The sequence below is a fragment of the Callospermophilus lateralis genome, chromosome 6 (genome assembly GCF_048772815.1).
Source record: "Callospermophilus lateralis isolate mCalLat2 chromosome 6, mCalLat2.hap1, whole genome shotgun sequence".
In the NCBI taxonomy this organism is placed as follows: domain Eukaryota; kingdom Metazoa; phylum Chordata; class Mammalia; order Rodentia; family Sciuridae; genus Callospermophilus; species Callospermophilus lateralis.
This window is the reverse complement of record NC_135310.1, coordinates 110,862,658-110,890,309: the sequence shown is the minus strand read 5'-3', so window position 1 is coordinate 110,890,309 and position 27,652 is coordinate 110,862,658. Positions and strand designations below refer to the sequence as shown.

Here is a 27,652-nt window from a genome sequence, read left to right as displayed (position 1 = left end):
CATTCCTATATGAAACAAAAGAAAATGAGTATGTATATATGGATTAGCTCTGTGTAAACAGTTACCTATCCAAAAATAATTTCATTAAATACAAGGGATCAGGAGGTCTAAACAAAGGCTGTTGGTAATAACTGGAGAAGCATGTAACTATTTCAATTGTGAGCACCCATCCTGGAGAAACAAGGTCCACAGAACACCCTCAAACTTCAGTTCAAGCAAGGGGTTCATTCTTCTGTACCAGAAACCCTTTGATTGGAACTGGCCAAAAGCCAATGAATTAATGCAATTGGCTAAGGACATGTGCCAGTGAGCTATGTGGACACACAAATGCTGTTCCCTGGCCTGTGTTTGCCTGTCCCTTTATGGGCATCAGCTATGGCCAACCAGGAAAGCACTGGATTAGCCTGGATGTGTCAGCTCAGCCTACTCCCAAGCCCTGGAAATCCACCAGAGGCCAGGTGTGGTATCTCTCGAAAAGGCCAGCACCTGGAAGAGAAGGTCTCTCTTTCCCTGCTCCTCCTATGCCAGGCAGCCCCTTGAGAGTAGGTACAAATTAACAGGGAGCCCAGAGTGGGCAGCAGGGAGGACAGCTGTGATTGCTTGCTGGATCCTCAGTCCTGGATGACCAAGTGCTGCTCTATTGACAGCATGTAAATATTGACATGTAAATATTTGGCCTCACATCACTCACCCATCAAGGTTTCATAATACTCAAGGATATCCCAATTGTGCAAGAGCTCTTTTGATAATAAAATTATCATAATAAGTTTATTTTTTTTAAATGACTCTGGTACGTCTTAGGGGACAGCCTGTCATAATACCAAGCCAATGGCAACAGGTTATCACTGTTGGGAGATCTGGGAACCAGTAGCTTGATGCCGAAATAATTTGGAAAATTATTAATATTTGGCAAAACAATTTAGCAAGAAAGTATCTAAAATGCTGAGAACTGAATTTCCATAAGCACCCTCCAGGTGGGAAAGAATAAAATAAAATCCCCCAATGTTTTTAAAAAGATTGAATTACAAAATTAGAAGGAGGAAAGGAATGCAGCAGTTGCAAGGGGAGAGTTGAATTTCAGTTCAGCATTTGATTTCAGTATCATGCAATTTTCTCGGCCTCTGAGGAGGACCCTGAGAGAACAAGAGGCAAAGGGGAACAGGGAGGGGACTGAGATGGAAGCCGAGTCGGCGGGGAGCCTGCCTACTTGAGCTGTGCCCTGCCGTGCTGCCTGCTGAGGGTCCCCCTAACCCTGCCCATGGGAGCAAGGTGCCAGCTGCCTGCCCTACAGCAAGCTTAGGTGTGGGGATTCCAGGAAGGAGCTTCCTGACATTCAAGGCGCAGCCTGACACCCCCTGCCACAGTTGGTAGATCTCAGGAGTGTTGACAGTGAGCACCGTCTGCCACACTTTGGCCAGGCCCCCATCTGCAGCCAAGGGCACGCCCTTCAAGGTGGCTAGGGTGAGGGCTGTGGTCAGTGTCACCGTGGTCTCCTCAGGCCTCCCAAGCCCCAAGCCATCATGCAGTAAGCTCCCACTTCCCCCTGAGGCTGTGCCCTGCCCAAAGTCACACAGCTAGATGGCAGCAAGGTCCCAACTAGAACCCTGGTCTCCCAACCACAGCTGTCAATCTAGAGTTCTTTCCACCATATTTCTTCTGAAGTGGCCTAGCAGGAGTCACAGCATGGGTGGAGTCAGACACTTCAGCAAAGACACTGCGGGGAAGTCCATTAGTCCAGAAAGATTGGCCCATCAGGGGCGGCTTCTTGAGGGCACAGAAGGGGAAAAAACAAAAGCAAGTTTATACTCATAGAGGAAACATAATCTGTGATTATAAATATTTCATGGGCAAAGAAAGCAGCACTGGCTGAGAGACTGGGGTGGGGGAGGCGGACAGCAAATTAGATCCCAGTTTGCAAAGTGATAGGGCAGCTGGAAAAGCAGCAAGGCTGGGCTATTCTGAGCTGAGTGCCGCGAGAGCCTGCGTCACAGGCCTGGCCACCCGGCGGTGTTGAAACCGCAGCCTTCCAGTGGTCAGCGCAGAATACCTTGGGAAGAGTGCCGAGGTCCATGGGAGACCAAAGGGGACAGCAAGGACAGAGTCATCTGGGTGGCTCTGGTGAGCTCAACAGCGGGGAGGAGGGCAGGGGGTGCAGCAGAGCAGTCAGCACCCTGCAAAGACATAACTGAGGGCAGAAGGAAGAGAGCCTGACCCCAGGAAGCAAGTGGCCAGAAGCAGCAGGACAGTGAGATCAAGCTGTCCCCGAGGAAAGGTCCAGCCCCAAAGCAGGCTGAGAGTAACAATTCCACCGCTCCCGTGTGCCAGGCCGGGGCTCTCGTCCTCCCACAGCCTCTGGAGAACGGCACAGACAGCAGAGAAGTCGAGAGCCCACTGAGCACCAGAGAAACACCCCGTGGTGGCCATGCTCGCCAGCCTCCTCAGCCACGGCCACCACTGCAGCAGCCTGTCAGCCCCTGACTCTGCCAGCCCTTCTGGAGGGCCAGATGGAGAGGGGCCTGAGGTTCCCAAATCCCCAGAGCACCCTGAGTCACGCTTAGTCAGAGGGGAGCAGAGAGTTCCTCAGCTGGAAGATGCAAAGCTGGCAGCAGTGGGCTGCAAGAGGGACCCGTGGGACCCGGAGAATCAGCACAGCAGCCTGCAGGATCACAGCTGGCCAGAACCGAGGCAAGATGGCAAGGACTTACCAACTACAAAAACGACGCCCAGTGATGCTGTGGCCAGACCCTGAATTTTAAGTCACAGGATCTGGCTTTGAAACCAGCTTTACCACTTATTAGGAATGGGGTCCTGAGAAACCATGTTACCTCTGAAACTCAGGGTACACCCAAGAAATGGGACCAAAGCCTGCAAAGCCCGAGGACTGTGAGGAGCACCAAGAATATGCATGTACCCAGACGTTTTAAAAATTTACTTTTATTCCAATGTTCAAGATATTTTAAATACAGCTACCTGCTTGACATCTCTTGAATGTACCAAAGGTACACACACCTAGCCAGCCTGCTATTGCTCACCCTCCCCAACCCTTGGGCACCCTAGCTGAGTGCTCAGCATGACTAACCACCCAGGTGTAGAAGCCAGAAACCTCAGACCCACCCTTGGCCTCCCCATCTCGTTAGCTAGCCTTAGCCAAGTCCGGCAAAATGTTTCTCCCAGAGGCGTCCATTTGCCTCCAATCTACCCTAGTCCACTTCAGTCTCTGGCACAGTCTATCACAAAGCCATGCTCTTCCACTCTAGCCTCCCTCGGCCCCTCTGAAGAGAAGGCCTGACCTGCTATCCCCTCCCATGCTCCCACCCTGCTTGCGAAATTCCCCCCCGAGCAGCCCAGGCCCTTGGGATAGCGCCTCCTTCCTGAGGCCAAGGAGGCCCTAGCCAGAGGAGCTCCACTCCTCTCCTGGCCTATTAGTTTGGATCTTAAGTGTCTCCCAATGGTCCATGTGTTAGAAGCTTAGTCCCCAACCCATGGGGCTACTGGAGGTGGTGGAGACTTGAAGAGGTACATCCATGTGCTGGGATGTGGCTCAGTGGTAGAGCCACTCCCTAGCATGGGCAGGCCTGGATGCCACCCCCAACACCACACACACACACACACACACACAAAGTGACGGGGCCCAGTGGGAGGTCTTCTGGCCACTCTGGGGATGACCCTGAAGGGAACAGTGGCCCCTCATCTCTTCCTTTTCTTTCACTTCTGGGCCTTGAGGTGAGCGGCTCCGCTTGGCCCCGGCTCCTCCATGATCTGCTAGAAGCCAAAGTGAACCTTCAGGTGTGGACGATCTCAGGCAGTGGTTACAGCAACACCAAGGTGACTAACCCACAGCCTCGTGCTCAGCTGCTCCTGCCACACTGGTTTTTCCTCCAGTCTGTGGTACTTACCCCAGTCCCTGCCCCGGGGTTCACCCACATGCTCTTCTCTCTGCCTGAAACCTTTCCCCTCCTCTCACCTAGCTAATGCGTATCTGTTTATTTTCACTAGGGTACAGTTCATTAATTATTTACAAAGGTCTACACTCATCTAGATTTAGAGCATGTACATCACTAAGAATAATTCCTCACTGGGCTCAGGAGGCTGAGGCAGAAGGATAGCCAAGTTCAAGGTTACCTTCAGCAACTTAGTGAGCCCATATCACAAAGTAAAAATTTTTTAAAAGGACTAGGAAATATAGCTCACTGGTGAGCACCCCTGGGCTTAATCCCTAATAACCGCCCCCCCCACCCCAACATACACACACAAAATAAGGTTCCTCTTGTCCATTTCTGGTCTACACATTCCCAATCTTCTAGGAACCCTATTTTGACTTCCATCATAACACTTATTCAGACTCTAGCTGAGGCAACCCTTTCTTTGGGAAGCTGCCTCTAATCCCACTGAGAATCTAACCCTTTATCATAGGCCCTTGATAGGCTTGGTGTTTTGCATCCATCTGGGGAGTTAATTCATGTAGGCTTGGTCTCCTCCGCAAAGCTGTAAGCTCCCTGAGGACAGGAAATCGCTGAGAACAGTTAGTGCTTGTTATTGCCAGGTACTGCTCTGAGCACTTACAGGCACATCAACCCTATCAAGTATTATATCCTTAATATATCCCCATTTTACAGGTGAGGAAATTGAGGCAGAAAGGTAAAATAATTTGCCCAAAGTCATGAATTGTAAGTGGTACAGATGGGATTCAAACCCAGGCAGTCTGGCTACAGAGCTGTGTTCTTTACCATTACACTACTCTGCCTCTCAGAGGCCATTGAAATATTTAAGAAGCACCTCAAGGTATTTTATTTTTTGATACCAGGGAATGAATTCAGGAGCACTCGACCACTGAGCCACATCTCCAGCCCTATTTTGTATTTTATTTAGAGACAGAACCTCACTGAGTTGCTTAACGCCTCATTTTTACTGAGGCTGACTTTGAACTTAGGATCCCCTGCCTCAGCCTCACGAGCCGAGCTGTGTGCCACTGTGCCCAGCCCCCAAGGCATTTTAAATGAATGAATTTATAAATGACCTGATAAGATTCCATTAAAGACACTAAGAGAGCTCCTAATCTTCCCAACAAGGCCAACAAGTGATCAGAAGATAAACTGTCACTGAATCATGTGCACAGGCCCAAGATTATGTCATCTCAAAATAGAAGGACCTGTCCATTTCTCTACCAGTCCTGGGAGGAGGCCCTATGCCACTGGGCAAAAAGGAGTGTTCTGAGAAATACTCGAGTTTAGAAAGGCTGCCACTGTTCCACTGCTCAATTCCAAAACCCAGTAATCTTTACGACCATTCCATACCTCAGGTCCTCTAAAACAGGGAGAGGATACTGTGGATGGAAAACAGAACAAAACCTTTTTTAGTTAGAAAGTGACAGACTGCGTGGTACATTATAAATTGTCATTTGATTCATACCAGTTTCCCAGAGCCTGACGATCCTGGATGAACTCATATCGTAGGATCCAAACCAGAAAGGCAAGGACCCATCCCCGGCAGCCAGCCTGTTCCATGCAAAGACTGTCATCACACGTGGCCAGACGGGTTGGCCACCTTTCAACTGCTTCAGTGTCATTTACCCCATGCCCACATCCCAGAAAGCACAGGAAGAACACATACATAAAAACATTTATTGTCTCACGGAACACTGTGACCCCGCATAGCAGCCACATGGCAGGCGGCTCCTCTCAGCCAAGGTGCAGCTCTCGAAGCTGCTCTATCCACATGCCCCCTGCGGCCAGAGGCCTGGGCTCTGTTCACACAAAGTTCTGAGCGATGGCCAGCACCTTGGAATATTCTCCTTCCTTCTGGCGCAGGCTGCTGGGGATGGGTACCTTAATTCGGGTCCCCACAGGGTTCCCATTGTCCTCAATGAGGACAACATTGTTAGAGTCAAACCTGGGGGTCATTCGGGGGCCAGGCATGCGATGCCCCACAATGAGCGCCTTTTTCTTCTGTCCCCTGATGGCCAGCAGTATCCGGTCACCCACCTTGCCCACCCCATTCTTGTTATAGACGTGGATGCACCGAGGGGGGCGATGGTATGGGGTGCTCCCCAGGGCGCTGTTGTCGACCACTCGCACCCGGGTCATCTTCTGAATTGCACAGAGGCTTCCAGTGGTGCTGGTGGGAAAGAAAAAACAGGCTGTGACCTGTTCCCGTCTAGGCCAAGGTGCATGGCCTCGTAAGGCAAGAGAGTTCATGTCAGTCAGAGACACACACACACACACACACACACACAGAGCACAGTCAGCCCTGGAGCCTTGACAGGCAGGCAGGACTATGTATACCCAAATTCCCTTACAATCAAGAGCTTCTGCTGCTGTGGCAAGATCTTGATTTGAATGGATTTTAAAGAGAACTCTACTTTTCTATTACACCATCATTCATGGCAGCTCTAACTTAAAGCCTCTGATTTCCAAAAGATCTCTGAGAACTCAGGAATCCTTTATGGACCAGGCCTACAGCCAATGCCTATCCTGCAAAACCTGCTTCCCCAGATACACTCGCTCCCAAATGCTCTCATCTACGTGTTGCTGGGAACCTGGAGATGGAAATGAGCAGGCTTGCTAAGGGAATCTGCTCACACACTGCAGAAACTGGAATTAAGTCAAGGTAACAATCTTCTGATACTAAAAAGGGTTGGGTTTTTTTGACTGTTTTTTAGAGTGTGTATTAAAGGCCGAGATGGTGTTTAAAGAGCCATCTCTACAGTGAGATCTCTATTTTCCACATGTTCACTGCTGGTAGTCACCTTAGGGCCTCTTCTCTCATTCTACATACCTGGGCAGTTTCAGCCACTCTCCTTGCTGCCAACTAGTGAACTCCATCTCCAGTCCTATAGTTCCACTCCACAAGGCTCCCTAGAACCTGCCCTACCGCCAATGCACACTGACCTCCTGGGGCCCTTGCAAGCCCTGTTCTGCTGCTGCATTTCCTACCCAGGGAATGGTTTCTCCATAAACTCCAGCTCCCATCCATACACCTCTGTCACCATCAAACATCCACCAGCAGCATGTCCTACTGACGCCACTTCCTAAGCACTGCCCTTTCTCTGTATCCTCACTGATGATGTCCCTTGTTGAGCAGCAAGGCAACCTGCGACTGTGACACAGGTGTACTCACTGGTTCCTGCCGCACCCCACTCTGCCGGCCACGGCTCTCTTTGGAAGACAAAACTGAGGCAATTCCCCGGCATAGAAATGTTCAATGGTTCTCCACTTTCACAACCTGATCCCAACTTACCCGCCTCTGAGGTCACATCCTAACACTTGCACACCTACGCTGGGCCCCAGCAGCTGGCAGGAAACTCTAAGTACACTGCCTCCCAGCCTCCCTGAGGACCTGGACAGGACCTGTGCCCACTTCCCTTCTGGGAAGACTGCCTCCTTGCCTTCCTCCCCGCCAGCCTCCACTGCAGCTCCAGGCTCAAGCCTTCCCAAGTACCCTATTATTATACTCATCAATTTTTCTTGGAGTTATTTGTTTTCAAGTTCCTTCCTGTAGCCCACTTGAGAGCTCTTTCATGGCAGGAAGCAACTCTCATTTGACTCTGTATGACCAGCCCCAGGCACAGTGCTCAGAAAATGCCTGTGGCATGGGGACACTGATGGGGTAGGGCTGTCCTAGCTTAGTGTCTGGAAGGAGGGCAGGAAGTCACACTTCTAACATGCTTGATTTTTTTTTTTTTTATAACAAGCAGTATTATTTTGTAATTTAAATACATTTTCCATTCTTAAAAGAGAAGGTTTTAATGCCCCAGGGGAACGACAGGTCAGAGATGTCAGAATCTCTGTAAGAGTCTCACAGAGACTGAAAAGTAACAAGCTTCCATCATATGCTAGTCCCTGTCACCTGCCAGACAGAACTCACCTCTTTACCCACCATCACCATTCACCATCCTGCCAAATTCCAGCTCAGCTGATTTCCTTTAGCTTTCCCTGACCCCAAGACACTTCCCTGAATTTCTCCTCCCAATCTAGTTTCCTCTCCTGAAGAGAGGTTTACTCAAAGGCACAGTTTTGAGAACTTAATGCGGAAAGTTACCTGAAACAGCGCTGGCTGAAGGCTCTGCTTGCACTGGTGACGGGGCCCCAGAGCCCACTAAAGACAGCCATGGGCGCCAGACAGCAAATCCTGATGGAAAAGGGGGAAGAAAAAATTGATTTCAAAGTCAAAGTCCTGACTCAGAGCCAGTTTTCTTTGGGGACTTGTGTGGGAGATGGCACTTCTAGCACAAGACTATTAGTCACTAAATATAAATCTTAGTGGTTAAAAGATACACAGACGATTAGATGGAGAACTCCAGCTCCAAATTCTGCTGATTCACATTCTGACTCTGGGGTCAGAGAGCAGGACTGGCCCTCAACACTTCCACAGTAAGTAACATCACAACACAGGGATGCCTGCATCGCGGTGACTTCCACAGGCAGGAGAACTTGAGTCCTCTAGCGTGCCCTAGCTAGTGACTACTGCCCAATAACCCCACGGAGCTGCACACACACTATTTCCCTTGAATACCTTTTGATATCAGACCTTAATCCCCTAAAAAAAAGTAGACTGGCCAGGCATAGTGGCACATGCTTGTAATTCCAGTGGCTTGGGAGGCTGAGGCAGGAGGACTGCAAGTTCAAAGCTGGCAAGTGTGTGCGTGTGCGTGTGTGTGTGTGTGTGTGTGTGTGTGTGTCTATCTGTGTATAAAAGGGCTCGGATGTGTTCAGTTAAGCACCCCTGAGTTCAATTACTGGTACCAAAACAAAGAGAAAAAGAAAATGGGTGGTCTAAGCAGCTGCCCATCTGCTTGTCACTACATCACCTTTCCCCCAAATGTGAAAGTCAGAACACCTGTATAGCTCAAGGTCAACAAAGTAGAGCCAAAGACCGCCCTTGCCAAGTCACTGACCAAAGTCTATATTTGGGTCAGTCTCCCCAACAACACTAACATGGAAAAACCACTGACACCTTCTTAGAGCTGAAAGTGGGCTTGGGAAAGCAGGCGGAGGTGACAGAGCCAATACCAGCCTAAGATTCGTGACTCCAGTCTGCAGACCTCAATCTTAACAATCAATTATGGCAGTCACCAGCGTTCTGCAACACCTCAACAGCACTCACAGGTGTGCTCGAGAGAGCCTACAGCCTGCTGTGGTTCCAGCTGCAGAATATGCCTGTTCCTCCACCCAAACACTTGGCTGAGAGGGTCTCATTCAAGAGCTCGGCAGAGCCAGACTCTACACTGTAGTGTTTACACACGGCTTTGTTTTGCACAAGTTCAAAGCACCTCAGATAAGACTTTATTTAATAAAGGTGGGTGCGGAGGACCCTTTAACTACCACAGAAATGCCTACACATTCCACAAATGCATGTTAACTACAAGTTAGCCTCAAATCACAGGCTTACTCCCAAGTATTTTTCTTAAAACAATCCATGAAGCACTGGCCAAATACAATTGTGATCAAAAATTAAATCAAAGGCAGGCAGCTAGCCTATGAAACTATTAACAACTGACACATGGAATCACAGGCGACAGACAGAGAGGGCCAAGTTCATGTCTGCTAGCTGAATGACCCTGGACAAGTAATTAAAGTGCTGAGCTTTTCCCACGTGAAACGCTGGGACACTGACGATTCCTGCACTCAGGAGGACTGAGCCAGACTACTGCACAGAGCCCTCGGCCCAGGGCCTGGCACCCCATACCTGCTCTCCTCCTCCTCCTCCTCCTGATGTCGCAGCTCATCTCACAGAGACATTAAGTGACTTATATCGAGCCCACAAACTGTCAAGGGCAGAACCAGAACCAGAAATGACTGCGGCCTGGGTCTAGGGCATTCCTACCACAAGCACCTTGCACATGAGGAGCTCCAGAGTTGAGCGGCTTCCAGGGTCATCTGGCCCGTTTCCTTTCTTTATGAACATTTACTGGCTGGTTACAAAGTGTTGGGCACCAAGCTAAGTGCTTTACATTGCCATCTGATTTAAGGCTCACAAAAACTCTATGGGGGGCTGGGGATGTGGCTCAAGCGGTAGCGCACTCGCCTGGCATGCGTGCGGCCCGGGTTCGATCCTCAGCACCACATACAAACAAAGATGTTGTGTCCGCCGAAAACTAAAAAATAAATGTTGAAAGTTCTCTCTCTCTCTCCCCCTCTGTCTCTCTCTTTAAAAAAAAAAAAACTCTATGGAAATGAGTACTATTATTAGCCTCAGTGTTACACACAAGGAAATGAGGCCCACAGAGGTTAAATAACTTGACCAAGGACACGAAGCTAGTACTGACAAGGCAAAAATTTGAACCAAATAGCTGGTTTCCTGAACCCATAATCTTACTTATCAGGGAGTAAACCTGGCAATTGTAATTTAAATATTAATATTTTTCCAACTGTTAAATCACTCTTGTTCCATCAAGAAATTGCCATCATGAATGAATAAAGAAAATGTGGCATATATATACAATGGAATATTACTCAGTCATAAAGAAGAATGAAATTATAGCATTTGCCAGTAAATGGATGGACTAGAGACTATCATGCTAAGTGAAATAAGCCAATTCCAAAAACCCAAAGGCTGAATGTTCTCTCTGATATGTAGATACTAACACACAATGGTGGGGGGGTTAGAAGTTCACTGGATTAGACAAAGTGGAAAGAAGGGAAAGGAAGGGAGGTGGGATTAGGAATGACAGTGGAATGGACTGAACTTTCCTATGTTCACATAAAAATATGCAAACAGTGAAACTCCACATGGTATATAACCACAGAAGGGAAGTTAACTCCATGTTTTATGTCAAAATACACTCCACTGTCATCTACTTCTAAAAAGAAAAAAAAAAAGAATACTGACATCACATGCTCATTCTACTCATAGCCAACTCTGTGCTGCCGAATCAATCAAAATGTAGACAAACACCAGGTGAAAATCATTCACTCTAATCCAATTTAAGTCTTGAAGATAATCTGTAGAGTGTAGGTGGTGAAAAGAACTCCACATGAGCAACAACTAAAACTAGGGTGGGAGGGGTAGGAGACACACAGGGGAGCAGTCCTCCTGGTCCTGGCTGCCGAACCCTCTGGCCTGACGCTGGCAGGCCCCTGGTCTGGCTCCTTGGGAGAAAGGAGGCTCCCAGGCTAATCCTCAAGATAACCCAGCGCCACCCACCTTCCCTCCCTAAGAACCACAACACCCAGCCTCCTCCTGCCTCTCCACTCTGCATTGCTCCTCAGGAACATGGGACAGAGCATCTAGGGGCTTCCCAGAACTCTCCTGGCTTGGGTTTCACCACAAACCCCAGCACTCAAGGCACCCCACTTAACTCCTTACATCAGTCAGTGCACAAGCCCAAACCTCCTCTCCCTGCCTCACTCTCAAGCCACCCCACAACCTATGCCCCTTCTCTGCCCACCCCTCTGACCTGGTCCCAAGCCCACTATCTCCAAGAAGCCTGTGTAAAACTGCAGCACCAGCTGCTGTCCCTCCTGCACACTGGGGACACTGTGTAACCTGCTGGAACTGTCAGAGACTGCACGCACTACCCGAACACAGACACTAACCAAACTTGGACCCTTTTTTTTTTTTTTTTTGATGTCCCTTAACATTCTATTCCTTGCTACTTATTATCCAAAACACACAAACCACAGAGGACCTGACAGCACGGCATCTGAACTGGCTACAGGAATTCAGGAGTCACACAGACTCAGATGGCAGTGATGACAGTCTTGCCTTGGACACAAGAGTGACAGAGTCATGCCTCCAGGGAGCGCTTCCATTTTTACAAGGAAAAAAAAAAAAACCTGACAACTTTCACTACCTCTTTAGTGATTTTGATATTGACCTCCATCCTGACCCAGACAACTTAGTCACCAAATGGACATCCATAAGCATTACTATGACCTTAAAGCGCAAGAGTCAAACATTTCACTTACTATATTATATACCCCTTACCCCCAAAAAACATAAAAAAAAAAAAAAAAAACTATTATCTCCTCCCTATCTTCCCCAGCAGATCCAGATAAATAGCAGGAGCACAACAGGCATTTGCTGAATGGAGTAAAGCGAGCCCGCTGGGAGAAAACCAGGCCCAACCCCACCCCACCCAGCTCCAGGCCACAATCCCACGCTGCAGGCACCTATCTGCACATGGGGACTTGCACCTCTCAGGTGAACACACTGCAGAATGCTGCTGGTGGCAGGAAGGTGCCAGTCCTGGGAGGAGCCTGTGCTTCGTTTGCAGGCCCCTGGATCCACCTCTTGGCCTGGCACCTGCCCTGCCCACTGTGGAACGTGCCTCATCCCACCCTGGAAGATCTGCCTCAGACCCAGGATGAGCAATGGAGGCAGCAACTGACTTCAAAGCAACTTTGATGGATCTTGGTGGTTATTTCCCAGCATATATCCCTCCCGAGGACATAGGGCCTGGTTCACTTCAAACCTACTGTAAACATAACGCTTTCACAGCCAACATCGTTCAGAGTCAAAACTCTCAAAGAGGAAGCCAGGTATTTGGAAGACAGTGGTGCCAGAGAGGGGGTTTTCATGCCACTTCCCGGTCAGTACGGAGCACTACCCTCCATTTCAGGGTATAAATCACAGCCTCTTTGTTAAAAGAGAAGGGGGAAGAGAAATTGCTTAATGCCATCCATCCAAGAGCCAGGCTCATTTTTTCATCTTGGCTTAACTTTAAGATCCCTTCGGTTGTAGAAGCATGGTGGCGGGAGGGAGTGCAAGGGGCACGATGGCTTTGGTTTCACAGATACACAAATGAGTTGTTTCTTGGCTCATCACCCAGGCAGCAGAGACGGAACCTGCCTTGGTCAGTGTGCAGCACACAGCAAGAGCTGAAGAACTGTGTGTCAAATGGACAGAACTGATTTGCAATTCAACCTCCAGCGCAAGAGAGTTTCCATGTTGGGGGTTTGAGGAGGTTTTCTTGCGCCCTTTACCCAGGCTTCCAGTGACTGCTTGGGGGACTCATTCTTAGGTAGATCTCATACACAAAGTCTGAGTTTATAAAACAAACAAAAAGAACTGACACCTCAAATGTTTGGTGGAAAGCTGGAAAATAACCATTACTTGAGTTTTGAAGATCAGCCAATCGTACTGCAGCTCTACCCACAATGCAGCAAGCCTAGTAACCAGCGCACATCTATCCATACATTGTCTCCACCTCAACAATGACAATATTCAGGTTCCTGGAATGGGTCATACATTTTAAAGGCTTTTCAAGGGGAATGGGCTCTATAGAAAAGGAAGAAAACAAAAAGTTCAGCATAATTAGAAATGAGTGCTTAAAGAAGATTTTGTTAGTATGTAACAGAAGGGAAAAGAAACACTAAGAAATCAAATGCAAAGCCCAGCCACAAAAAGAACAAACTGCTAGTGTGAGCTTGTGAATGTCCTTCTTCATCAAAGCAGGGAAAGGCAACAGCCTGGCAGCTTTGAAGAATCAAATAAAGGAACTCTCAGGCGGGTGCTCTGGCACAGGCCTGTAATCCCAATGCCTTGGGAGGCTGAGGCAGGAGGATCCCAAGTTTGAAGCCAGCCCTGGCAACTTAGCAAGACCTTGGGTATAAAAAAAAAAAAAAGCTGGGGATGGGGATGTAACTCAGTGGTACAGCATCCTTGGGTTCAATTCCCAATATTAAAAAATAAATAAATAAAGGAGGAACTCTCAAGATGCTTCACCCATCATGCAGGTTTGATACTTTGATCTTGGCAGGGTTCTCCCAATCATCCTGGACTAATAAATACTTCTACTGATACTTAGAGATTCATTTCTATTTGTCTATCAAAAAATTCCCTTTCAGAAAGATGAATGTGTGTTTAACTTCACACAACTGTAACATGCTGCAATTCCCAAAGTATTCTTGCCAAGATCATTTTCTTTGATGATTTCATTCCTAAGCACCCAATGAAAACACAAACACAGAAAGCAACAGTTTTGTGAGGTTGAACAGACTAAGGACTTGGACTAGATATGAGGGCTCAGGGCAGTTAAGTGTCATTTTACAGATGAAGAAACAAAGTCAGAAACACTGTGACACTTGCTAACTCATCCCAGGTTAGAAGGCAACAAAGTCCAGACCAGAACCCAAGGCTGTTTCTATCACACCCTGCAAAATAACGGCACTCCTAAGATGCTGCCTAACCTCTAGCAGACTTTACCTAAACAAATCCAACACACACACAAGGTGGGCACTCCTTTGTCAAAGCTACCACACAAACTGGGCAAGGTAGCACACACCTGTAATCCTGGACTCAGGAGGCTGAGGCAGGAAGATCACAAAGTCAAGGTCAGCCTCAGCAATTTAGCAAGGGCCTAAACAACTTAACGAGAGCTTTTCACATAATAAAAAATAAAAAGGGCTCAAATCCCTGGTACAAAAAAAAAAAAAAAAAAAAAAAAAAACTGCTACACAACTTTAAAAATCAGACAATAAAAAGCTGCCTCTTGAGGGCTGGGACTGTGTCTCAGTGGTTGAGTGCTTGCCTAGCATGTGTGGGGCACTGGGTTTGGTTCTCAGCAACACATAAAAATAAAATAAAGGTATTGTGTCCACCTACAACTAAAAAATAAATGTTTTTTTATTTTATTTTATTTTTTAAAGCTGCCTCTTCAGTAAGTATCCATGCTATACCCAGCACTAGGTATAGCATGGACCAAAACTTCAGCTGATTCAGATTCACCTGTCAATCACCACTACCAATGAGCAAAGCATCCTTAAAGAGCATAAGGGACAATTTCTACCAAAGATGCCACTGAGAAAATCCCATTTCTCGGGCCAGGGATGTGGCTTAGTGGTAAAACACTTGCCTGGCCTATACAAAGGTCTGGGTTCAATCCCCAGAACTGCAAAGAAAAAAAAATTAAAAGTCACATTTCTCAACTTGATCCACAAAGGATGAACAGGTCCAAGGTTTCTGTCTTGTATTTGTTTAACTTGTGTCCCATCTTGTTACAAAAGTAAAGCAGTGGTTCTTAGATACATCTATCAATTCTCACTCATTCAAGTTGTCTTTCAATGTGTAAATTTAATCTAGTCTACCTTTGTCCCCCTCCCATCCCTGACTCACAGATGGGCGAACAAATATAATTCAGAAATAAATTTGTATTGCTCTTGGTGTAGTCAAACTCAGAAAAAAATGCACAAGGCAAAGTTAAGTCTATTTAATTGCACACATATTCTCTGTTAGTACCTACACTGGACAGTGGCAAAGAGCCAGATTTATGGAGATGTCGGGAGAGGAAGAGGACAGTGAGGAAAAGGCAAAGCCTGAGGTGTATAGGACTGGGGGGTACCTAAAACCAAAGAGGAAAAGCTGCTGATGGAAAGCATCTCCCTTCACCCAGGCTTCCCCTCCTCTCCCATTAAGTCTGTGGCCTAGGAATCACTTTTCTAGGTCTAGCAAGCGCATGGAAGCACAAACCCATAATCCCATGTAATCCCAACTACTTGGGAGGCTGAGGCAGGAAGCTCATAAGTTTGAGGTCAGCCCAGACAACACAGCCAGACCTGTCTCAAAATTAAAAATTTTTAAAAAAGCTGAGATAGAGCTCAGTGGTACAGTACCCCTGGGCTCAATCCCCAGCAGGAGCAGGGGCAACAATTCTCCAAGTCAACCTGACTCTGTCAAGTAGAGGTTATTAGGAAGAGCAAAGAGGCAGGGAAGTGAAAGTGCTTCTGCTTCACTCCCTTAAGGGATCAATTGGGAAATCCCTGGGAAATACCCAGTAGGACCAGGTCTGCAGGATAAGAGTTTGTGTCCCAGACCCTAAACAGGAAGAGCAGCCTCACTCCTTGATCTTGGGGAAGCACCATGGTTTTTAGCTTAGGGTGAACCAGGTACAGTGGCGCACACCTGTAATTCCAGCCACGCAGGAGGCTGAGGCAGGAGGATCAAAAAGTTTGAGACTAGTGTGAGCAACTTAGCAGAGCTGTCTCAAAATAAAATGGGCTGGGTATGAAAGATCAGTGATAAAGTGCCCCTGGATTCTATGCCTACGAACAGGGGTGTGGGCGGGGAGTACAGCTTAGAGTGGGCATGGAAAAGTGTTTCTTCTCCTTCATAAAGACATAAATAATTTTTAAGTATTTGACAGGGACTTTCCTACTCTTTCCCATATTTCCCTAGTGAATAATAAGCTACCTGCATCTTTCTTAATATTCAGCATATTACCTAACCCAGAGAACAACAAAGCTGAGACCTGAATCTCAGTCCTCTCTTGCACACTGATTGTCATTGTTAACATACCTATAAAATCATACCAGGGTGAGCAACAACCCAAACAACCATCAGCCTCTGAAATGGAAGGTTAAATCATAACCTGACTTTTAGTGACACTCCCAAGCCCCTCCACCCCAAGCTGTAAGAATTACCCAACTAACACAAACAATAGAAAAATACAACCAGGTGCAGTGGTGCCTGTAATCCCAGCAGCTTGGGAGGCTGTGGCAGGAGGATCACAAGTTCAAAACCAGCCTCAGCAACTTAGCGAGTGAGATCCTGCCTCAAAGTAAAAAAAAAAAAAAAGTGCTGGGAATATAGCTCAGAGGTAAAGGGCCTCTGGGTCCAACCCTCAGTACCCCAAAAAAAAAGAAAAAAAAATCTATCCAAATATCACAATAATGAGGACAGGATGGAGTAAAATAGGTTTTAAAGGACCTTTGCATCCTCTAAGATTCTAGGAGCTGAGGAGATTCTAAATTACTATGTTCGCAGCCCTCCTGAGACACAGACTGTTTCTTTATGGGTTCTACAATGCACCTAACTCAATTCTTATCAGGCTTGCTGAAATGCTTCCCATCTTCTAACTAGAAAGAGTCACCTAATGGTCCATATACTCCTTAATAGGTGATAAGCCTAACTAGGGATAGGTAGGAGTAGCTCAGGAATCAACCAACCATATATTCAGATTCATAACTTCATAACTTTTTAATTATTTTTAAAAATAATATTTAAGAAATGTCTTCCAGTGATCTTGGAGGTCCAAAACCAGGTAACTATGCCCCTCATTTCCATTTTCAAGTATCCACTACTAGTGTTCTTTGGCCCCAACATGAATTTGATTGATCCATGCAAACAATGGGTCATTTTAGTTTTGGGGGTTTTTGTTTGTTTTTTGGTACCAGGGTTGGAACTCAGGGGAATTCGACCACTGAGCCATATCCCCACCATCCCTATTTTGTAATTTTATTTAAAGACAGGGTCTCACTGAGTTGCTTACACCTGGCCATTGCTGAAGTTGGCTTTGAACTCTCCAGCTGGTGGGATTATAGACACAGAGCTAGAATGGTCACACTAGTTTTATTACCATAAAGTTAAAAATGTAAAAAGTTCCACACAAAATATATATCCAAAAAGGTCTAAGGGTAAAATGAACAATCCTTTAAAAAAAAAAAAAAAAAAAAAGGAAATGAAAAAAAATCACAGCCTATCCTTTTTCATCTAAACTGCTTGCTCCTACCCAAAACAATTCTTAGAATCCAAGCCTACAAAGACTCCTGCCACCAGAAAGTTCACAAAAGCAATTTCACCCCACCCAACTTTTTGTCACAGTTGAAAAACTGCCCTTTCCCCAAAAAGCCAATCTATCTCCTACCCTCAACGAAATCCATTTTTCAGTATTTCCAGTGAACTAAGAGTGAACTTTCTCTCTCCTAGGAAGTAACCTCTTGGAAGATACCACTCTGTCCTTCAGTGTATATTCCTGGTATACTAACTGCATCCCCTGGGCAATCTGAACTGACAAGAAACTCAAGCTAAGGAAGACAAGAGGGCAAACAGGGTACAGGAGATCAATGCTTTTCAGACTTTTCTAACTGTGACACACGGAAACACATTGTACAACACCTCTCTATACACTCACGTGTGTATACCGAAAACAAGTGTCAAGAAGCAATATTCTTACTAAATGCAACACCCTCGGATAATTTTTACTTCATCTTTTTAAAAACGATGGACGAGATTTTCTAAACTTATTTCTAACTCACCGATAGGAATCAACAGTTTGGAAAACATTGCAATTAATCAAATCTCACAGTTGCAATTTACAAGCTACCCTAGAACCTTTGAAAAGCCATTAGGCGGCACAGACATCGACCAACTACAGGAACAAGTGGCTCCCAAATAGGCTTTATCCTTCTGTCCAGCAGTGGTTGCAAGGTTTAAGTATTTCCCACATCGCCAGCATTTCCCAAGTAACCCAACGTGACTATCAACTATGGAAAGCAATGCTTCCTTTTTTGTTCCCTTCAGGAAAACGAAATTAAAGTTGGTGCTCATCGGGTCTTTGTGATCCTATCTGGGGGGGGGGGGGGTATATACAGAAAATCAGTCTGTCTCTCCCTCTCTCCATCTTTCCAGTCTTAATTACGGCTAGTTGTAGTCTCTGGTGAAATGAGAAACCAGGAAACCCCCTGCACCAGGGGAGACACTCGGCAAACAGAAGTGAAAGCCAGGACTCACTCCTCAGGCCATCCAAGTGCCTAGCAAACTCATCTCCATTCCGAAGTTGGAAAGGGGAGGGAGGAGCAGATAACTGCAGGAGAGCCGCGCCAGAGTGACCTTCCAAAACCACCTCGCCAAGGCTTGACCGCAGCCCTCCCGTTCCCAGGCGGGCTCCACATCCCTGGGAAGGCCGGTGAGCACGGGCCGGGTGCGTGGGAGGGAGGCGCAGAAACCGCAGGGACCCCCGCAATCCAAGGAGAAAGGGAGAGTGGGACAGAGGAGGGTCCAGGTCTCAGGCCTCCCTCCCCGTCGAAACTCCTCCCACTGACCCCCATGCGCAAAGGGCCCACAAATCCTCCGTCACCCACCCCCGGGGAGCGAGCCTTCCCTGCTGCAGGGAAGAAAGGGAGACAGGAGGAGCACAGCTAGGAACCTGACCCCCTCTCGCTCCCCCTCCATACCGCTCTCGCCGCCCCGGAATATCCCGCCGCGAGCCCCACTGGCCAAGCACCGCCTTCCCCCACGCGGCCTCTCCCCCTGCGCCTGCGCGCCGGACTCGCGGGGCGAGCAGCGATCTGCGAGTGCGCGCGCAGCTTGCGTGCACTGGCGTGGGGGGTGGAACCCGCGGGGTCCCGCCCCCTCCTCCCCTCCCTCCTCCCGCTCCCCCTCCCCCATACACTGCCGCGGCCGCCGCAGGAGCCCAGAGCTCCAGCCGCCCAGCGACTCCCCCTCCCCCTCCCCCAGCCCCGCCCCGCCCCAACCCGGGGCTCCCAGCCGGAGCCGAGTCTGCGCCTGGGGGTGAGTACGCGACCCTCCCCAGCCCCCTCTCTTTGCTTGGAAGATCCCACCACCACCCAAGAAAAAACCAGGACTCAGCTGCGCGTCCCCTCCCTTCAACCTCCTGCGGGACCCAGAGGTGCCCGGGCCCGCGGGACCCAGTGGTGGTGCTCACTGCCCCCAAACCCCGCACCATCTCTAGCCAAAGGTGAATCCTCCGACCCCTGTCCGGGGTCCAGATGTGCACCGCCTTCTGACCCCAGGCCCTGGGAGATCCCAAGGGGTGGGACCCCTGTCCCGGCCCCCTAGTGCCACTCTTATCCCATCTGCCCGGACCAGGTGCTCGTCCCCTGCGCGCCCCGCCGGGGTTCCAGCTGCGCCCCACCAGCCCGCCGCCGCTGTGGGGAACCAGCCGCCCCCGCCCCCGAGTTTTGGATTCCGGGGTCGCCAAGTCTGATGTCCTCGGTTTCTTTTATCTTTTCTCTTGTTCCGGGGGCAGTGTAGACAAGAGGCTGGCCCAGAGCAGGGGTTCGGGCTCAGGCAAGGGCAGGGTTCGTGGGTGCTGGCTCGAGGCCGGCTGCTGCCCCCAGCCCTTCTGGGGACTGATCGGCGGGCCGGAGAGGCGACTGGCCCGGGGAGCGTGTCCTCCCCTTGCGCCCCACACAGGGCAGTTCATTCATGAGCCGCCCGGGCCTGCGTTGGAGGGTGCGGTGGGGAAAAGACTGAGACGCGGAACCGGGAGTGGGGCAAAGGCCCTGTTGGGGGGAGGGGGTGCGCTTTGTCCCTCCTGGCTGTCTTAACCGCCCAGGGCAGACTGTCCCAAAGCTTTCCGCGGGTTTCCCAAGCAAAGGGAAGGACGCTTGGGAAGTGGCGACGAGAGGTCAGAGGGGCCGGCTGCCCTTGGGACTCTGCTGCCACCTGCCTGGGTCCCTGGGGCAGAGAACTGGCAGCTCCAGGCAAGCCTGAGCACTCCACTGCTCTGGAGGCTGGGGCCTGCCTTCCCGGTACCAATCTGGCCTCTCCTCGGGTCTGCAGCAGCCCAGGAAGAATGAGGCTGTGCCCAGCACCTCCTGAGGAGGGGCTCACAGTCTTGCCTCCCAGGCACAGGTGAGGAGGGGAGTGGGAGTGTCTGCCAGGCTCCAGGTGGAAGTGTGCTGGCAGCATGATTGTCCTCCAGGGCATCAGAGGGTCCAGGCCCTGGCATGCCCCAGATGGCACATGCTGGGGCCTGCTGTCAATTTACCCCATGCAGTCTTGGCCTGTGGGTAGGTGGGTGGGTAGGTGGGTGGAGATGTTGTAAAGCAGAAGACAGGTGGTAGGTACCTGAGTACCCTCTTTTAGAAGTCATACAAAGTCTCTCCAAGTATAACAGAATAATAGAGACCTGGGTTCAAATCCTAGTACTGCCATAATTAAGCTGTGTGACCTTGACAAGTTACTTAACCAGTCTGAACCTATGTTTCCATTAAAAATTATGGTTATTACCACCTCCTTATATGGTTTGTCAAGCAAGATAACACAAGTAAAGAGCTTGGCACCCTACCTAGTAATTGATCATGAATGTATTCTCTTCTCTGAACTTCTGACCCATCTTGGCAGAGCATCACCTGCCATACCCCCACATCCCAGCCTGCTGCAAATGGATAGGAATGTTTGCAGAGTTTGGGGACGTTCTTTGCCATTCAGTGGCAGAGTCTTTAACAGTTTAAGTTCTTAAGTCTAAAGGAGAAGCCATCCTCCTCCTTAGAGAAATTCTGTGTTCTCTTTTTATTTTGATTTTTACCAGTTTTCCTCCACTAAATCAACCCATCATATTCCACATCTTATTAATCACAATGGCTATTTTTAGAGCCTGTTATATGTCTTGAACTGTATTAAGAGCTTTGCATAGTCATCTTAATTCTTAAAACAGTCACACAACTGGATTATTGTTCCCATTTTACAGATGAAGGAACTGAGGCCCAGGATGATTAAGTAATTTGCCCAAGATAAAAGGTCGGAGCTAGGCGTGGTGGCATATGCCTTTAATTCCAGTGACTTGGGAGGATGAGGCAGGAAGAAGGCCAGTTTGAAGCAACTTAGGAGACTCTCAGCAACTTAGAGAGACTCTGTCTCAAAAAAAAAAAAAAAAAAAAAAAAAGGATTGGGGATGTAACTCATTATTAGATTGCCAGGGTTCTACCATCCCAACTTCTGTACCAAGAAAGAAACAAATAGAGAAAGAAGGAAGAAGAGAAGGGGGCGGGGGGGAAGCCAGGTCTTGAGTCTTTGCTTTTAACCAGACTATTGCTTCTGTCACTTATTTCTACTTCCCATCTCCACCCCCAGCACCTGAACTCACAAACCTAAGATCAAGTGGAAGGTCTAGGAACCCCAAGAAAGAGGAAAGGCAAGCAGGTAGAAAGAGTATGGCATTTCTCCAGAGCTGTGGCTGGCAGCCCCCAGCCCTCAGCTCCCTGGTGGAAGTGGGCTCCTCTATTTGCAGAGGCAGCAGTTAAGAGCATACATTTGAGCCAGGCTGCCTGGGTCCATCTCTGGACCCACCACAAACTGGCTGAATGTGGGCAAGTTATATACCCTCTGTATACCACAGTCACCTCTTGAGGTTGTGATGGGGAACAAATGAGTTATATTTACAAATTGCTTAGAACAGTGGCACAAAAAGTTAAGAAACATTTGATAAATGCATTGTTACAATTTTTTGAGGGGAAGGTATCTGGGATTGAACTCAGGGGCACTTGACCACCGAGTCACATCCCAGCTCTATTTTTTGTATTTTATTTAGAGACAGGGGCTCACTGAGTTGTTTAGTGCCTCGCTTTTTTTCTTTTTTCTTTTTTTTTTGCTGAGGCTGGCTTTGAACTTGCAATTCTCCTGCCTCAGCCTCCTGAGCCATTGGGATTACAGGTATGGACCACAGTGCCAGGTTTGCATTGTTACTAATTTATTCTTACTTATAGATACATTTTTGCCTATCCCTCTGAAATCTGCAGCAGCAGGGGAGGCCCTGATGTTAGTATGTCTGTGTTACAGATTGGAAGACTGAGGCCCAGGTTACACAGTATCACAGCTGGCTTCCATCTTTACCTTCCACCTCCCTATGATCCCAAGCCCCAAGTTAACTCTCCCCATAGTAACTCCATAAGGAAAAACATTTAACTTCTACACACACTCCCTAATGGTAAAGTCACAACCTTAACTTAAATATACAACCTTTCATCACTCTGCCCACTTCGAGCTAAAGCCTCCATTTCAGACTAGAGAAACTTCAGCACACAACTGACTGGGGCATGTCAATGAAAGAACTACCCGCTGCCACCTTCACCCCCCAAATAGCCCACCTCTGTCTCTTCCCTCCTCTTAGCTACTGGGCCTTGTGCTGGCTTTGAGAGCAGCTGCCCTTGATAAAACTGTCCAGCAACCCCGCCCCCACAATATAGAACTTGAAGTAACCCTCTCAACCTGCAGAGCCACCAGCCTCAACTCCATCGCTTACCTGCCCTGTTACCTTGTTCTAGTCTCTTTACCTCCCTGGGTCCTTTCCTCCCCTGCAAAATGGGGAGAGTGAGGGCTGGGGCTGGGGCTCAGTGGTAGAGCCTTTGCTTAGTATATGTGAGGCACTGGGTTCGATTCTCAGCACCACATATAAATAAATAAAAAATTAAAGTCCATCAACAACTAAAAAATAATTTTTTAAAAAAACCGATCCATTGACAACTAAAAAACATTTTTAAAAAATGGGGATAGTGATCTAAGTTTGCTCCATCTTCTTCTTGTACAAGGGGAGGCGCAATAAAGTTTTGGAGGGGAGAGTGCTTTGTAACAGTAAAGAGGGTGGCAGCAGAAGGACTGGTGATTTCAGCTGGACGCTCCCTACCCTGTTGGAGCCACTTAATGTAGAAACTCCCAGAAGGTTCCATCTTTCTGCAGCATGGGGTGGAGGCCATGGCATTCTGGCCTTGGGGTTTGGAGAAAGAACCAGTGAGGTGTAGGAATGGGCTGTTGAGATTTCTAGAGTGCCTGGGAGTGGTGAGTTGAAAAAGTGGGGCACGAGTTAGAGTCCCCCACATCCACACCCCTAGCCCCGGGAAACATACGACTGCCTTTAACCTGCTCTGGTGCCCCAGGGTCTGTGCACTTTATGTTTATGTACCCAGGCACCCAGACACACCCACATTCATGCCTCCACTTAAACCCAGCAACTCCCTTCTTTCTGTGGACTGCAGTCACCTCAGCCACCTTAGCTCTCCTAGAGCGCGGGCACATACACACACACACACATTTTCAAGCACACAGAAGAGCACATGTTTGCTCATCTAAACACACATTCCCACAGTGCCTTTGTGTTCTTTGGCCTGAGAGTGTTTAGTGAGCATTTTATTTATGAAGCTTCAACAATCTGTAGAGTTTCATTCTAAGCATGTGGGTGGGGGGAGTATTCTGGGGCTGGGGTTGTGGTTCAGTGGTAGAGCATGTGTGAGGCACTGGGTTCGAGTCTCAGTACCGCATATAAATAATTAAAGGTTCATCGACATAAAAAAAAAAAGTGTTCTAGCTTAAGAAAGAAGTTGACCTAGGTTTGAATCCTGGGTCTATCATTTTAGTAGCCATGAGACCTTGGGAAAGTTACTTAACTTCTCTAAACCCTCCATCCTCATCTTAAAATGGCAATGGCATTCATAGGATTGTTGAGGATTAAATGCAACCATGTATGACTCTTGAAATAATGGACACTCAATAACTTAGTACTTTTAGTGCCTGCTAAAAGTACTAAGTTAATGTGATTTTTAAAGTCAGCTTAGGCTAGAAAAGAGGGAGGCATGTATACACGCAGGACAGTTACTCCCTGAGCCTCCCTAACCCATGCTTTGCAAAGACTCCCTGGGACCAAGGAAACATGTAAACAACCCAGCTTCCTCCTCCTCCGTCTGAAAGCTCCTGCCTCTTGCCCTCTGGTTGGAATGTTAGGAAGGAGAAGGGAAAAACCCAGGACTGGTGGGTTGGAGAAACCCTGAGTCACCCCAGGGGGCTGAGGAACACTTGCTTCCAAAGTTGCAGTCACCCATTCTAGGTTTGTTGTTCTCTCTGTCAGGTTTCCTTTCTTCCCTGGGGACATCCCCCGCCTAGGCAGAGCTTCACTGTTGTCAGCAAAAGGGGCCCCCAAGGGCCCCCCAGTTGGATGGGGTGGGGCAGCAGGTGCTGCTGCCACCCCGCTGCAGCTACATGTCTCCTCCCTGGGAACCTCCCCAGAGCCCAGCTTAGCTCTGTCCCCTAGCACTTCCAGAGCCCAGGCGGCTAGCTGGCTCCCCTTCCTTCCTCCTGCCCACCCCATCCTCCCAGAGAACAGAGGGCCCTGGCAGGGAAACGGGCAGGAGGGCAGTACCCTGGTTGCAGGGGCTTGGACAGGCCAAACGCTGCCCACTCTCCCCTCTCTTGCCAATGGAAAAGCTTGCTGGAGAGGATAGCTTTCCCAGCCTGCCCTGCTGTGGGGGTGGGAGCATGGCATTCTGGGAGTTGTAGTCTTCATACTGTTCTGGTGACCCCTGTGCAGAGATCTGGGAAGGTAAAGAAGCTGGAGAGGGAATAGTGCAGGGGTATCTAGTGCCATGGCAGGAGGAAAGGAAGAGGGTAAGCAGGAGTGGCTGGGGTTAGGCAGGTAACACAAACCCAGAAGTCTTGCTTTTTATCTGGCTTCCTGTGATCTCATCCTCAGACCCCTGCTCTGAGGACACAGGGCTAAACATCTTGGTTTTGTTAGTGTTATTTTCTGGTACTGGGAATTTAATCTAAGAGCTGTTTACCACTGAGCTACATCCCCAGCCCTTCTTATTTTTTTTTTTTTTTTTTTTTTTTTCATTTTGAGACAGGATCTTGATGAGTTGCCCAGGCTGACCTCAAACTTATGATCTTCCTGCCTCCAAGTAGCTGGGATTACAGGCATGTGCCACTGTGCCTGGCCAAACATCTTGTTTTGAGGCCAATTATATTGAGGCAATTAACAGAGTTTAAAACTCTAAGCAGATATAATTATGCCATTTTTCTTTTCTTTTCTTTCTGCTGTGCTGGGGATGGAACCCAAGGCCACCGAGCTACATCCCCTGCCCTCTCACCATGTTCTAATAGAGATAGAGAAGATGAGGATGAGGCAGCTGGCTCCTGGGCCATCTTCCCCTGGCATGGAGATCCCTTCTCTTGTCCTTGGATCCTTAGACCTAAGACCCTTCCCCATGTTCCATCAGCTCTGCTCTGCCCTTACCTGAGGCAGAGAAAATGAGAGACTGGGAGAGAGTGTGTGGGGTGGGGTGGAGTAGACACAGCCTCGCGGATTCCCTCTCCCCAGAACAGGCCTGACATCTAGGCTGAGATCCCCAGGCCTGGGGTAGGGTCACAGCTCGAGAGCCAGTGAAGGTAAATCCATGTGACTCAGCCCTCCCCTCACCAGGCCCTTATCTCTGGAGGCCAGAGCTTCCACCCTTCCAGGCAGCCTGGCGATCTGTCCTCACCGCCCCCTCCCCATGCCCATTCTGCTGGGGCCTTGAGGGGAATAGGGGGCCAACCCAGCTGACTGCTCTGCCCTCTGCCCAGGAGGACCATGCGGCAGTAGCAGCCATGCTGCCCTTCTTGCTGGCCACACTGGGCACCACGGCCCTCAACAACAGCAACCCCAAGGACTACTGCTATAGTGCCCGCATCCGCAGCACTGTCCTGCAGGGCCTGCCCTTTGGGGGCGTCCCCACCGTGCTGGCTCTGGACTTCATGTGTTTCCTTGTGAGTTCCCACAGGCCACTCCCGACCCTGGGCACCCAGGCCTTGTCCATCCCTGGCAAACACCTCCAGTTCCGTCCACTCTCCCACCTGACCCTGACTCCTCAGGCTTCCCTGGGGAGGAACGCCCACCTTCCAGCCCCAGTCTAGCTTCTGAGAATTCACCCAAGACAGGGGCATCCCCTTCTGAACCAAGAATTCAGGCCCCTTTGTCCCACTTCCCTGGCCGGTCCAGCAGTGGGCAGTGTCTCCACCAGCCGACTCCCCCTTCTTCCCCCAGGCACTGCTGTTCTTATTCTCTATCCTCCGGAAAGTGGCCTGGGACTATGGGCGGCTGGCCCTGGTGACGGATGCAGACAGGTAAGGGTGTGAGACCCTCCCTCCACCTCTGCACACACACTCCTTATTCCACGTTGCTCAGGAATAGGAAAGAGCCAGCCCTCTCTTGTCCCCCTTTGTTGAGGGGGATAAGAGAGACCAGTCGCAGAGCCAGCATGGGGGGCACAAGGACCCTTAGTTGGGCCTCAGTCCCTTGCCAGTCCCCAGGGACTCTCCTCTGCCCCTGCTAACCCTGTCTGTTCTCTGTCCTCAGGCTTCGGCGGCAGGAGAGGGACCGAGTGGAACAGGAATAGTATGTGGGGCGCCAGCCCCTCATCCTCACTAAACCAGCTTTCCTTTTTCTTCCTCTCTCATGCTTCTCTTCTCTTCCTGCCAAGTTGCTGATTTCTTTTTGCAGTTTTCTCCTCTGCAGGCTCATGTTTCAGATTAACGCGGGCGGTATGCTTTGCAGAGCAGGGGGCTCCCCAGCTTGTCTCTGCTTCCCTACCCCCCTCAGCTCCCCCTCTGGGTCCCTGCCTGAGAGAAGTCCCTGCCTAGGTGTCTCTGCCTTCGCAGCCTTTGACCTTCACTGGCAGGAGGGGGAAGGACCATCCTCCAGGAGATCCCCAGCCCAATCCCCAACACAGTCATGCAGAGACAAGATTGGGTGTCCCCACTGGCTTCTCATCCCTAACAGCTAGTTCTTCATGTTCCAGGGTCCCCTGCTCACCCCTTCTGGAGGCCTGGAAGGGGGCTGCCCAAGGAGCCCCCAAGTCTGGCCTGTGTCTCTCATTGTGGTCTCTGTCTATAGGACTGGAGTTGGAGCTGTGGCAGCTGCTGGGACAGGGAACGGGGAGGTTAAGGCCCCTCCTGAGAGACATCTTCCAGTCCCCCATCCCTATGAGCTGTCCTAGTCCAGCTTCCCGGCACTGTCCCTTTGCCCTGCTGGTCAGCACTGGAACTGCAGAGCCCTGTAACCTTGTTTCTCTTCCACCTGGGCCTTGATGAGGACACCCTCCTCCGTGGTGCCCCGCTGCCCAGCACCAGTGCCCCTGAAGGGAATGGGCTCATCTGAGGGAGGCAGGGTAGAGGGCGACCACTCCTGCTTCAGCCTCTGCGCTTTCTATGCTTCCTGTAGCGCTAGAGCTCTGGGTGCCCACAGCCGCTCCCTTGGGGCTCACCCCTGCCTCTGATCTCTCATCTCCCCCACCCCTCAGCGTGGCCTCAGCTATGCATGGGGATAGTCATGACCGGTATGAACGCCTCACCTCTGTCTCCAGCTCCGTCGACTTTGACCAAAGGGACAACGTGAGTATCCTCCCCGAAACATTTTAGCCCTCCCAGCACCAGGGCATGTGGGCTG

The 27,652-nt window shown here is 49.3% G+C and overlaps 2 protein-coding genes across 4 annotated transcripts in view; one reads left to right on the top strand and one right to left on the bottom strand.

The window, feature by feature from the left end:
* Positions 1–5,607: 5,607 nt before the first annotated feature.
* Mrpl14 (mitochondrial ribosomal protein L14) lies at positions 5,608–18,997 on the bottom strand. The gene is made up of 3 exons (XM_076858644.1): positions 18,891–18,997; positions 8,038–8,127; positions 5,608–6,114 (listed from the first exon to the last, which is right to left on the bottom strand). Exons 2-3 carry the CDS (start codon positions 8,106–8,108, stop codon positions 5,748–5,750), a joined length of 438 nt encoding a protein of 145 aa, XP_076714759.1. The 5' UTR covers positions 8,109–8,127; positions 18,891–18,997; the 3' UTR covers positions 5,608–5,747.
* Tmem63b (transmembrane protein 63B) overlaps positions 18,532–27,652 on the top strand; it is a 25,591-nt gene continuing 16,470 nt past the window's right edge. The window contains exons 1-5 of one of the 3 annotated variants that reach the window (XM_076858642.1): positions 18,532–18,622; positions 25,792–25,974; positions 26,252–26,331; positions 26,564–26,602; positions 27,507–27,597. In XM_076858642.1, the coding sequence (XP_076714757.1) occupies positions 25,816–25,974; positions 26,252–26,331; positions 26,564–26,602; positions 27,507–27,597 (369 nt within the window). In that variant the 5' untranslated portion in view covers positions 18,532–18,622; positions 25,792–25,815. Of the gene's footprint in view, positions 18,623–19,106; positions 19,228–25,791; positions 25,975–26,251; positions 26,332–26,563; positions 26,603–27,506; positions 27,598–27,652 lie in introns of those variants that run through there. The other 2 variants (XM_076858641.1, XM_076858643.1) reach the window with 2 other exon arrangements.